Source organism: Petaurus breviceps, unplaced genomic scaffold (genome assembly GCF_028583685.1).
Source record: "Petaurus breviceps papuanus isolate PSGF00001 unplaced genomic scaffold, PetGlider_PUasm1.0 139, whole genome shotgun sequence".
In the NCBI taxonomy this organism is placed as follows: Eukaryota; Metazoa; Chordata; class Mammalia; order Diprotodontia; family Petauridae; genus Petaurus; species Petaurus breviceps.
The window spans coordinates 17221391-17234022 of NW_027185697.1; the positions used below are offsets into that span (position 1 = coordinate 17221391).

The 12632-nt window shown below is 40.2% G+C and overlaps 1 protein-coding gene across 6 annotated transcripts in view; it reads left to right on the top strand.

Moving 5' to 3' along the window:
* Positions 1-12632, top strand: part of PPP2R2A (protein phosphatase 2 regulatory subunit Balpha) — a 102789-nt gene that overhangs the window by 360 nt on the left and 89797 nt on the right. For 2 of the 6 annotated variants that reach the window (XM_069066953.1, XM_069066961.1), the window contains exon 2: positions 1834-1908. In XM_069066953.1, coding sequence (XP_068923054.1) covers positions 1834-1908 — 75 coding nt within the window. Of the gene's footprint in view, positions 1-1128; positions 1200-1833; positions 1909-11996; positions 12025-12632 lie in introns of those variants that run through there. The other 4 variants (XM_069066945.1, XM_069066947.1, XM_069066969.1 and 1 more) reach the window with 4 other exon arrangements.

Consider the following 12632-nt stretch of genomic DNA (forward strand, 5'->3'; position numbering starts at 1 on the left):
GGGGGGGGGGCGCTTCTAGCATCGCTTCGTACCGAGAGCGCTTCTAGGCACCCAGAGAGGTCATGTGCTATTTTACAAAGGAGGAAACTGAGGCAGGGTGGGATCGTACGCTTAGGGGCTTGGAAGACCGTTCGTTTTCCGGAGGAGGAAACTGAGGCCGGGAAGGCCCCCGGGGCAGGTCCTGCTGGCCCCGGCCTGCGGAGGTCACGCGTGGGCTTGCCCCGGACGTGCCCCCTCTGCCCGGATCGCGGGCCCCGGCTCGGCCCCGGATTACGGAGGGAGCTTCGCAGCCCGGAGAGTTGCCGAGGATCCCAGGCTGGAAGCTGGAAGACCCCGAGAGAGAAGGGGGAGGCGCAGGAGGATTCCCGGGGCGCCCCGAGCAGCCTCTGGATGCAGCGGCCGGGGAGGGGGGGGTGAGCTCCAACTTGTGTCTGCTTCAGGGAAGGCCTTTCCGGTGCCGGGGGTTCGCTAGTTTGTGAGTTAGCTGAGAGCCAGTGGAGGAGGAAAGCCCAGTCTTCGGGTTGGCCTGCCTGTGCTGGGAAAAGGGGAGCTTTTTTACCTACAGACACAGGGGAACCCGAGGTCATGTGTATGTGGAAAATCTCGTGTTAACAAAGAATGAGTACTGGAAGAAAGAAGGGAAATACATTTTTTCCAGATTTCTGTTGCTTAAGAGAATCTTGAATAGACGGTTTAATTTTGTTGCCCTCTCCACGAATTTTCTTCACTGTGCTTCCATCTATAGCAGTGTGAAAGATGGAAACATCACAGACTGAGCTAATTCTTTATCTTGAAATCCAGATGGATTTTTGCACTTCAGCTTGTATTTTCTATTTTTTAATGTGTTGGATTGAACTTGTGATTTTGCTAAAAGCACGTTGCGTTTTGGCCTTGTTAATCTAGTAAAATTAAAACTGTTGCACAAGATGGTAAATTACATCTGTTGCTTGGCCCTTTGGATTCTGAGGGGTGGGGTGAAGGAAGAAAGAAACTTCCTTTTGACAGCCTCTTTAGTAGCATTCATTTCAATTACTTTTCCTGTATGTAATGAATGAGTGATTGGCTGGCAATGAAATGTAGAAAAATGGGTGGTGTTTTTTGGGGGGAGGGGAGGTGTTGGTAGCAAGGTTCAAATGAATCACCATCTCTCACGGAGCCAGTAATGTTCTTGAAGTTGTCGCTTCGTGCAGTGTTTCATGGTAGTTTTAGTTTATTGACTGTAACTTGGGATATTGTCTGCACAGATTTAAAAAGAAAACTATTTTTAAAATGGTTTAACTTTTTGTACTGCTTTCTGATCTATCTTAATTATATGTGGTTAGCATTGTCTTTGGAGAGGAGGGAAAGATGAAAGAAAAGTTGTGAACAAAAAGTTCAATGTTACTGATTAGCCAGTGAGTTCTTGCTCTTAAAAAAAAAAAAAAACCTTAATTCCATCATGTAAAAAAAAACCTGGAAGTAAGGACTGATTTTTTTTTTTTTTAAGTCATGTACTTTCTCAAGGGTCCAAAGGCAGAGAATAGGTCAAGAACTGTTTTAACAAACTAATTTACTCTCAACTTTTTCTTTGTAAGTAAATGGAGTAGAGTTATAGCTTTTAATTTTTTTTCTTGGTCTTAAATCTAGACCTGATCACAACAGTAGAAAAATTTCCTCATGATATTCGACCGCAACTTTCTCCGAGTTGGAGAGTTGGGGGCACAGAGGTTCTCTGAGTGGGCAGCCATTACTAATGGTGCTGTGCTAACCTTGGACACTAGCTCTCTGTTTACAGTAGAGAAAAAGTGAACAAAACTCGGACATGATGTTAATGGGGATTGTTTTTCCTTTCAGGAGCTGGAGGAGGAAATGATATTCAGTGGTGTTTTTCTCAGGTGAAAGGGGCAGTCGATGATGATGTAGCAGAAGGTAAGAATATTTTTTAACAATAGAAAAGTTGAATATAAACTAAGCTGGAGTGTGTTAAATTTTGATTCTGCAGAAATGTTTTCTTGTAGGTGATGGCTAGTAAAGCTATTGGTTGTGTGAGAGCCTTGGCCAGCCTCAGAGGCTCTCTGGTTGTTGGGGCCAGCAAGAGAGGTGTCAAGGAAAACACCTCTGACTCTAGCTATAAAAACAGTCCTTTGCTCTCTGTTCTGGCTGCTTCATTTTCATCCTCCCACCCACCTGCCTTGTTAGTTTGAGACAGTTCATGTCTTAATGTTGTAACGAACTGTTCAAACAGAACTACAGACTTACAAAGAAAAGGTCTTTTGACTTGGGAGCTCTGCAGCATGGCTTGGTGCTTGCTGTAAGCGTTTTGCTGCTTGATTTTCTTCATGATACATTGTACTCATCTGGAAGGTTTTTAGCTTAGACAAACAAGTGTTGAAGCTGTGCTTTTGATGGTTAAATGTATTTCATACATGTTCCAGTAAAGTTTGTTTCCCCTTTCTGTAAGTTTTTCCTTCTATCAGTACAGGAAGATTTAAATATCACTAACTTTTTGTTTTTGAAGCTAGCTCTTTATATTAATGACCAACATTAGTTGTCAGCATTGAGTTCTCAAAAGTAAACGTTTCAAAACTCAAATTGTTCGTTTGATTCTGAAAAGTATAAAAGCATTTATTATTTGTGTGTTACCAGAAGCTCTAATTTGATGCCTGACAATGGTATCTAGAAAATAGCTTGTAATATTAGTGAGTTTTGCTACTCATTTGCTACCCATTTACAGTTTTTTTCTCATTAGAAATCTTATCTTTAATGAAGTGCAATAAATTGGCAAACTTTCTGTGTCTAGCCTGAATCTTCTCCTCCTCCTGTGTTCTCCTTTCACATAGAAAGAGGGCATTAATGGACTTTTCCCATATCTGTATCTGCATGCTTTTGCCCAGGAGTTGTCACAGATTTGTGTTGAGCCAACCATGGATCTTTTCCTATCAAGTTCTATCAGTGGGGCATGCATTAATGATGTCATTGGCCAGGGTTAGGTAGAGTCCTGATCATGAAATGGATTTTTTTTTTGGAGGGGGGGGAAGCCAGCTGGCATATATATTATTGACACCAGGTTTATCTTAGAGTGCTTATGCTTTGAAGTGGGCTTTGCCTTCAGGGAAGCTTTCTTGGGAGAGGTGGCATTTGAAGTTGGTCTTAGCAGCTTGAGTGAAAGCTCTGAAGTAGGGAAGGGAAGGCTTGTCCAGGAAATGTCCCAACTGAGAGTTGGGACTCTAAAAGGGGTGGGGTGGTGTTCAGTTTGTGGAAGTCTTTCTGGAGCTTAAGGCATTTGGACTGTGTTTGGCAAGTAGTAGGGAATTATAAGAGAGGTTTGATATTCACTAGGAAGACCAGGTGAATGGATTGGAAGGTGGAGTGATATGGGGTGGGTGGGGCTATTATAATAGGTGTCACCCCTTTTCCTTCTTCTAAAATAAGTGAATTCTTGATTTCATTTGAATTTGAACTATATATATACATATATATATATTATCTATTTCTTAACCTTCTTTTAGATTGTGAGAACTGAGAACAAATTGATATTTAGAAAGCCATATCACAATGTCTTCTTCTGATACTTTATATTAAGATAAAATATATTTTCCATTTTTCCTATTTTTCAAATGGATGCTGTTTTATTTTGTAAATGATTTTGTTTGCAAAGCTTTTTTTTTTTTCTTTCTTAAATTGATGTCCTTCTTGTACCTGCTGGACTATTTCTATACCTAAGGCTTTTGCCTCATTTTTAATCAACATTTTATTTTGAAAATAAAGCAGAATATCAGGTATTTTAATGTAACTGTTTTAAGGAGCTGTTGTTCTTTGAAGGGACCATTTGGGCCTTGGTTGGGTGGTATCTCCTGTGTCAAAACAATTTGCCAGCAAAACCAACAACATTAAACAAGGTCATATATATACTTTGCTCCTTATATTGAAATTGGATTCTGTTTTTTCTTACTCAGCCTTTTGGGAATCATGGATTTGTGGAGATACCAGCTACTAGTTAGGGTTAAAATTGGATTGATCCTGCATATGAGAAGAAGTTAGAAGGCTGTCTATTTTTGGTTCTGCACTTGCTGTGTAACCTTGGTCGGGAGTTTCCTCCTGGATTAAATGAGGAGGTTGGAGTAGAAAGTCTTTTCCTCTGTCTGATATTAAATAATAATTCACATTTATGTGGTCCTTTGAACTTGTACAAAAAAACACATTTCCAACACAGTGTAAAGTAATAAAGCATGCCTTTATTTTTCTGATAGACTTAGTGAATTAAGACTCTCACTGTAATCTCATTTCTCACATACTTCCACATGAAATCCACATACAGTTTGTGTTTTGTCTAAGTCACCCTCTCATCAAACTTCTTTAGTCTCTTACTGAATTTTTTTCTTCAGAAAAAAATATTCGTTTTATTGTTTTTGATTTTTGGAAAAGGGATAATATTTTTGACAGTCTTAAAACGAGGGATGATTGTGTACTTATATGCAGAAAGAATTCTTTGTTGGTGCGCCTAACCAAATTACTGCTCATTGAAAATAAATAATAAAATTTGTCGTTCCCTGCTTAATAAACCCCACTGGCTCCTTATTACCACTATGTTCAAATACAGATCTTATTGACAGGCTGTCTCTTGTGGCTGGAATACTCTCCTTTGTGGTGGCTTCATAATAGCTTCTTTTAAACCTCAGCTCACATGTGCCCTACATAAAGCCTTTCCAAGTTCTTTCCCCTTCTATCCCCCCATTACCTTGTATATATGTTTTATATAGTCTTACCATGCTACTCCATGGTGATGTGTCCTCCCTCCTCATCCCCCCCCCCCAATTGCCCTGTCTGTGATAACTTCCCAAATTAGAATATAAACTCCTTGAGGGCAGATACCATCTTCTGTTTGTATTTCTATCTCCGGTTTTTAGCACTGTTCCTGGTAGTCAGGCTGTTAGCATTTATTAACAAGCATATCTGTGCCTGGTGCTGTCCAAGAATCCTTAAGCATTAGAATACAAAGCAAGGTAAAAACACAGTCCTCTCGCATAAAAGGAGCTCCTTTTATGAGGAGGAAGACAATATTCGGAAAAAAATATTTGTAGAAGATAAAGACTGTGTGAATGGAGGGGAGTGGGGAGACAAACAGATGAGGCCTCTATAGAAATTGGAGCTGAGTCTTGAAGGAAGCTAGAAAGGATGCCTGAGGAGGAGAGCAGGAACAGTGCTCTAGGCATGGGGGAACAGCCAGTGCAAAGGCATGGGGACTGGAGATGTGTGTGTGTGTGTGCTTTTTGAGGACCAGCAAGTAAAGCAATGTAGCTGGATTGTGAATGTGGAGGGAAGCAAAGTGTAGAAGACTGGACAGCACTAGGTTGGGAAGGACTTTAAATGCCAAACAGGATTTTATATCTGATCCCAAAGGCAACAGGAAGCCAGTGGATTTTATTGAGTAGGATTTTACAGGGTCAGAGCTCTGCTTTAGGAAAATCACAGCAACCAATTAGAAGGCTATTGGGAGGTGATTGAGAGCCTGTCCCAAGGGCCATGAGGGAAGAGAATAAAACACAGAAAAAACAAGTGGGGGAGGTATGAGAGAGGGATGGAGGATAACCCCGAGGTTGCTGGTCTGGGTGACTGGAAGGAGGAGGACGATGCCCTTGCTAACCCTGAGGGAGTTTGGGTGAGGGGAGGGTGTGTATGTGGGGGTGGGGTGGGATTCTGTTTTGAACGTGATGAGTTAGAGGTGACTTAGTCACCTAATTTGAAATGCCTCACGGGCAATTGATGATGAGGGCTAGGAGCTCAGGAGAGAGAGTAGATAGGGCTGGATTTGTAGATCTGGGAATCATCTGCATAAAAATAATTGGTGGAAATGATGAGATGGGAGACACTGTGGGCTGGTAGATGTGCCAGGGATGGAGAACCATAAAAGGAGACTGAGGATAGTGGTCAGGTAGGAGAACTGGGAGAGAGTAGGATTATGGAAACCTTTGGTAGAAGAGAGAGTATCTGGTGGCAGAACCTTCCAGGAGGTTCGGGAAGAGTAAGATTGAGAAAAAGCTATAGGAAGTGCTTAATAACATTACTAACATTCATTGTGTACACCCCCTCATGTAAGCCTCTCATGGAGGGGCTGTTTCTTTTTCGTCTTTTTATATCCAGTGTCTGACTGAGGTAGGAATTGAATAATTGTGGATTTTAATGGCTAAACTGGAGAACATCTAGAAGAAGGTATCAAGGATAGTCAGGGGCTTTGAGTCTAAAGAGTGTCAGTCGAGTCTGGGGAGGAGAAGACTCAGCAGCACCTGTTGGTGTCAGGTAGCTGAAGGCCCCATAGGGAGAGAGCTTGTTCAGTTTGGCTTTGGAGGAAAGAACTAGCAGCAGTGACTGGAAATTGTCAAGAGGCCCAGAGAGGCTTGACATCAGGAAGCTCCTTTGAAAGTTCAAGCTGCTCCAAAGTGGACTGGGCCAACCCAGGTAGGAGGTTCCTTATCATCTACATAACCACTTGTCAGGTTGTATCATGACTAAGATACTTCTTTTCCCAGTATGAACTATATGAAATAACTTCTGAAGCTAAAGCTCTGACCTTCTGGGAGATTCTTTCTCACTCACCTTCCCCCAAGTGTCTAACACAGTGCTTGACCCACTGAAGTGCTTAATAAATGCTTAGGGATTGATTCTATGAGTTATCCAGACCCCTAAAAGGAAAAGTTTACAACAAAGGAGAGCCACAGCCAGAGATGAGAGAATGAAGGACTGGACAGTAAGGATGTCTGAATATTTTTTTGTAAGACCAGGGTATAAGAGTAATGATAGTGTTCTGATTTGTTGTTTAAAAATTATGGATAACTTATTTCAGTAACCAATAATTTGATTTCTACACCCGTCTCCTTTCCTAAGTACAAAGTTTTCATTTGTTAGTTTGAAACTCTTCTTTCTTGGGATTTTGCCTATGAAAATATAATTATAGTTTATTCTATTAAAGTAAATTTTGGAGGAAATATTAAAAATGAATTCAACCTTTTTAAAAATGTTGTCAACTTTCCCCTACTATAATACGTTTAACAGTCTTAATGTTTTTTTCCCCTCTCCACCTGAAATTTGCTATCTATTTAGGGTATTAACTTATTAGATGAATCTTGTCATTTTTTAGTTACATTTATAATTTTATGATATAATGTATTGCATTGCATCTCTTCAGTACTTGCTTACCCTGCTTGTTTTTGGTAGGATTTAAAAGCATCAGATGAGGGTGGGCTATTTTATTTTTATTAAAATGTTGCTCTACAAACAGCATGTGAGGTTGTCTTTTACAGTTTTTTTCTTTGGGTTAATAAATGAGAAGTTTGCTTAATGAAGGATGATTTTGAAAGAGAGCATATTAGAGTGCCTTCATTTTGTGGATTTAGATATATTGTACACCAAATCCTGTCTCCCAGAACCTGACTACAGTAAAGGCATAATGTGGCAAAGATGTTTGTTCTGTCCCTTGACACTTAACATTCTTATTAGCAATTATTAGCAGTTGTGAAGTATAAACCTGAGATTATTTGTCTGTAACTTTGCATGGTCACAGATTGACTCGTTTCCATAAGGGAAATTTTTTATTTTTTAAACATAACATGAGCGTTATAGATAATATACTCATTTTCTTTTTTAAAGATGGAAGACTGAACCACTTTTCTTAGCTCAAATCAATTTCATTGGTCTTTGTGAAAAGCACAGGAGATAATGCTTATGTAGCATATTGTAAACGATTTTGTCTCAAGATGGCCCACTGAATTACAAATTTATATTACTGTCTAGCAGCATATTGAGTTTCGTCAGAACCAGTTGACTTTTGAAGGTGTCACTAGAAACTCAGTGTGTTGGGTTGTTGAATGACTTCATTTGTCAGAAGAGTGTGCTTTTTTCTGTTTTACACTTAAATTAATAGCAAACAGAAAGGAGAGATAATTTTTGTGATGATTTATTGCAGTTATTTCTTTTAAAAGAGGTATCCTGGACTTGGGGTCAATAAGACCTGGGTTGCAATCTTACCTCGGACACCTTCCATTATGTCACTTAACTTGTCTCAACTTCATTTTTCTTTACTGTAAAATGTAATAGCTGAGATAATGCACAGAAACCTCTTTACAGACTTTAAATTACTAGATTGATGCCAGTTATTGTTTAGAAGGCAACATGATAACTATGGAAAGGGTAGTGGATTTGTAATCAAAGGACTTGATTTTATACCTGTCTCTGCCTCACTTGTGTGCATCTTACCCACTGTACTTTTTTGTAGCCAGGTTGCTGATAAGCAGAATTGACTGGCTTCATTTCATTATCATTTCTTGTTTTCCTCTTTATCAGTGGTCAAATTTGTGCTAGTGTCAGTGCAGTGGCTAAACGTTGGATCCATAGAAAGGAATGTGGAGGCCAGGATCCAAATGATTCACTTACTCAATAATCACTGAAAACCTTGTTGCCCAGTGTCACCGTCTAAGGCAGATTTTCACAATGTCTCTTGGGGATTGTAAACGGGGATTTTTGTGAGTATTCTGGATGATGATGTCTGTCACCACTCCCTGGGAAGCTCATTCAGTTGGTTTGTAATGGTACCTAACTGCACCTGCTTGGTCATTCCTGCTTTCACCATTCTTAAGATGTACCAGTATGTACACAAGTTGGGAAAAGGACCAGGCAGCAAAAGTGGGGGCCTTATGAAAGTTTGCTTCTCTAACTTTATTAAAGCAACTAATGTGAGTCTTAGAATCTGGTTTAGGGTACTCTCCGAACTGTTTTTAGGACCCAAATTAAATTTGCTTTAAGGTCTTACAAGTCCAGTGAAGTTGAGGAGGGAGAAATGCCTTTAGGATTCTGAACTCAATTTTAAAACCTTCATCCCAAAGACATTAGAAATATAATAGCATGAAAGACACCTTAGATATCAGTCTAATATAATTCTCTGATTTTATAGGTGAAGAACATGACATTGAAAAAGGTTCTGTGATGAACTGAGTTTGAACTTTGTTCCTACATTACAGAAAGCCACTGGTGCTGAGGGTTTTTCCCTATTTGTTAGGACTATTTAAAACTTTCTTTGCCTTCCAAAGTTATCTCAGCAAAGCATTTATATTTATACATAAACTGGGAAGAGGCAGGAAAGGAAAGTCAAGTGTTTCACTTTTAAGAATCTTTCTAATTTAAAATTTCTCTGAAGTTGAGGGAAAGAGATCTTGATTTGGTGTATATCTGTGTGATTTATTTCTTCATACCCCTTTTCAAAATTTTACAAAGTAGAACTCCTGGCCTGTGCTTTGTGGAAGGCTCAGGTCTTTCAGTCTTGTTGCCAGACTCATCTGCCTTTGTTTTTTATTCTGTCTGGTTGGTAAGAAGGTACTGTATGCTATAGGTGAGGATTTGAAAGTTGTATCACAATCATTTGCCAGCCTGATTCCTTACTAAGCTATTTGAAATACAGTAGTTGTTATAGTAATAGATCATTTTCTTAGGCCTTTTATAATGTACCTTTTGGTCTACTGGAAAATTACGAGATTTTGATTCAGAGGAGCCTGGGTTTCAATCTTGCCTTTTTGACGTTTTTTATCCATGTGACCTTGATAGTAAAGCCTTACTGTGCCTGGGCCTCAGTTTTCTCATCTTTAAAAGAGGATGGGGCACATTAGACTGGAGGAGTTCTGAAATCCTTTCCACCTCTTAAGTTTTTGATATAATCATGCAGACCAGTATTTGTTCTCCCAGACCTGTGATTTCATCAGTTTTTAGGGAATTACTCTTGGAGAGATTAGTGTTTCATTCATGCAGCTTCCCTTGATGCCCACTATTGTGGAGTGAGTAGCTATAGATGGGAATTTCTTTTGTAAGCAAAAATGTGAGACTTACAGGTCACATCCTATTGACGCGAAAATCTGAGGAAAAAGAATGTTTCCAGCCTGACCAATGCCTCTTCTAAAAAAGTTTTAATTCAACCAAGTTTCCTACCTCTTAGGAAAATATGCCTGCTTCTTTGTAATGGAATTTTTAAGATAACTGATTAAAGTGACTCTGTCAGAACGTGATAGGTTTAGTAGTGATTGAATTATGACAGGTGGTGGGAGCAGGGCACTTTCCAGGAACTCTGCAGGGGCCAGGCAGACCTCAGGTTGGCCTGCTTTGGTGACCTCACCTTGTGGGGATACATTCAGAAGATAGGCCTTTTTCCATGTTCTTTCTTTCTTTTTTTTTTTTTTTTTAAAGCAATCGGGGTTAAGTAACTTGCTCAAGGTTACACGGCCAGGTGTTTCTGGGTGGGTGCTAAGTGTCTGAGCCCGGCATTCGATCTCCAGGTCTTCTCAACACTGGAGCCGGTGCTCTTACTCGCTGTGCTACCTGGCCGCCCCTCCATGTTCTTTCTGTAAGTGTATATTTAGAGGCAGATGGCACCGGTCCTGAAATGCACTGAGAAGTTAAGGTGGCTTACACAGGCTCACAAAGCAGCTGGTGGCTGAGAGGGACTTGAATCCAGTTCTTCCTAGCTTGGAGGCTGACTCTGTGGTACCCCAGAATGCCTCTCAAGTAAATAAGGGAAATATATATTGAATTCATCACCTTTAGTAATTTCATCAAAGCACAATTTTATAATTTAAGTTTATTTCTGGATAGAAGTAAGTCCACGTGGTGAGAGATTATGGGACGTAGTTCTTTTTGTCAGTTCTCATTCCCAATCATCCTCTACTCCGCTGACAGTGAATTTTCTTAATGTATAACTGATCATGTCACCCATTTTCTACTTCCCTGGAATAAAATACATAATTCCCTATTACCTCTAGGATTCTTTAGTATGTTGTTTTTTTTTCAAGGGTCCTCTAGCCTTGAAAACTCTTAATAACCTGGCCTCCTCCTACTCCTCAAGTCAGATTTTCTTCATTGCTATAGCAGCCTGCTTTTCCATGTCTAGTCTCTGAGCCTTTACATTAAACTGTCTCTGGGTCCACTCCCCCTTCCCCCCAATACTTTGCTACCTTTCTTTTGCAACTGTTCTGAAAATATTAATGGACTACAAGCTCAATATGAACCAGCCTTTTAATGTGGCATCCAGAAAAGCTAATGCTGACTTGGGCTGGGTCTAGGGATGCATGACTTTTGGGAATAGGGATGTGATCATCCCCCTGTGCTCTTCCCTGCTCATTCCTCATCTGTAACATGGTTTTTGGTTTGGGGCACCATGATTTGGGAAGGATCAACTGGCATGTGTCAAGCTTGGGGCATTAAGGAGAGTGGACCGAATCCATTGCTTAGGATGAGCTGAAGGCACTCAGAGAAGAGAAGATTTCAGATGGAAGCAAGCACATGATAGCTATTGTCAGGTATTTGAAGGATCATCTTGTGGAAGCAGCAGAAGAGTCTCTTGGCTGGGTGTCACCTAATAATGAGAGCTGTTCCAGAGTCCCATGGACTGCTACCTCTCCTTAAAGATCTCCTAACATCCATGGATTGGGTCTGTGGTAGGGATTCCTTGCCTCTATGGACTGGGTTTTAGGTCCCTTCCAAATCTCAAATTCTGTGCTTCTGTGAGTATAAAGTATTACTCTATGAAATCAGATGAGGGAGAGCTCCCTTGCTTGTGAGATCAGAGAGTGCATTGAGAAGGACAATGGTGTTTGAGCTTGGCCTTAAGGACCCCTAGATAGTGTTAAGATATTGTGACATAATGTGAGCCAAAGTTTGAGACCCTCTTGGAAGAGTAGATTGTGTTGACTAGTCAGGGCTTCTTAAACTTTTTCATTTGAGATACCTTCAGACTCCATGTGGGGTTGAGACCCACTGTTTCAGAAGCACTGGGCTAGTGTTATTTTGCTGTGTGCCTTGCATTGTATTTACTGTATCTTGGGGAATACAGAGATTTGAAGCATAGTCCCTACATTAAGGGACTTTGGTTTACATTTTAACTGGGGGAAGGAAAGTAACACGAAAGGTCTTTTGTACAATTACCCTTTAACATTTCCACTTTCCCCATCTCAGTTTTGATACATCGAAGGTTGGCATAAGAAATTGGGAAGTTGCAGATGACATATAAAGGTAATTAATAAATATTTTAATTTAAACAATTATGTTTTAATATGATCAGTATATTTGTATATTAATATTACATATAATTATAGTAATTAAATTTATATAATTGACATGTTAATGCAGCCTAGAGTTTTAAAACAGCACAGCTAGTGCCCAAGAGAGCTGACCTGAAGACCAGGACGACCAGACTGTATCACTCTGGGTAGATCAACAGGTGCAGAGAAGATGGCAGCCTAGTTTGGGAGATAGTTTCCTCACTTGGAGTTCTCAGTGCAAATGAAATTACAGGGCTCTTCACTATCCCTAAGATGTCACTACTTATGGTCAACTATTGCATGGGATTGTCAATACAGAACTGGAAAGGATCTTTGACGCCACCTAGTTCAATCCCTCCTTTCTCCTCTACCCCTCTCCCATTTTAGAGGAGAGGAAACTGAAGCCCAAGTGATGTTAAATGACCTTGCACACAAGTAGTAAGTGGTTTCCTAACCAAACTGCTTGTAAAGTTGTTTGGGCCTTATCTTGGAATCCTGTAGTTACCGTGTTTCCCCGAAAATAAGCCCTATTGAGATTGCTACTGTAGTGAAGGTGATCCCCTGCTACACGCTACATTA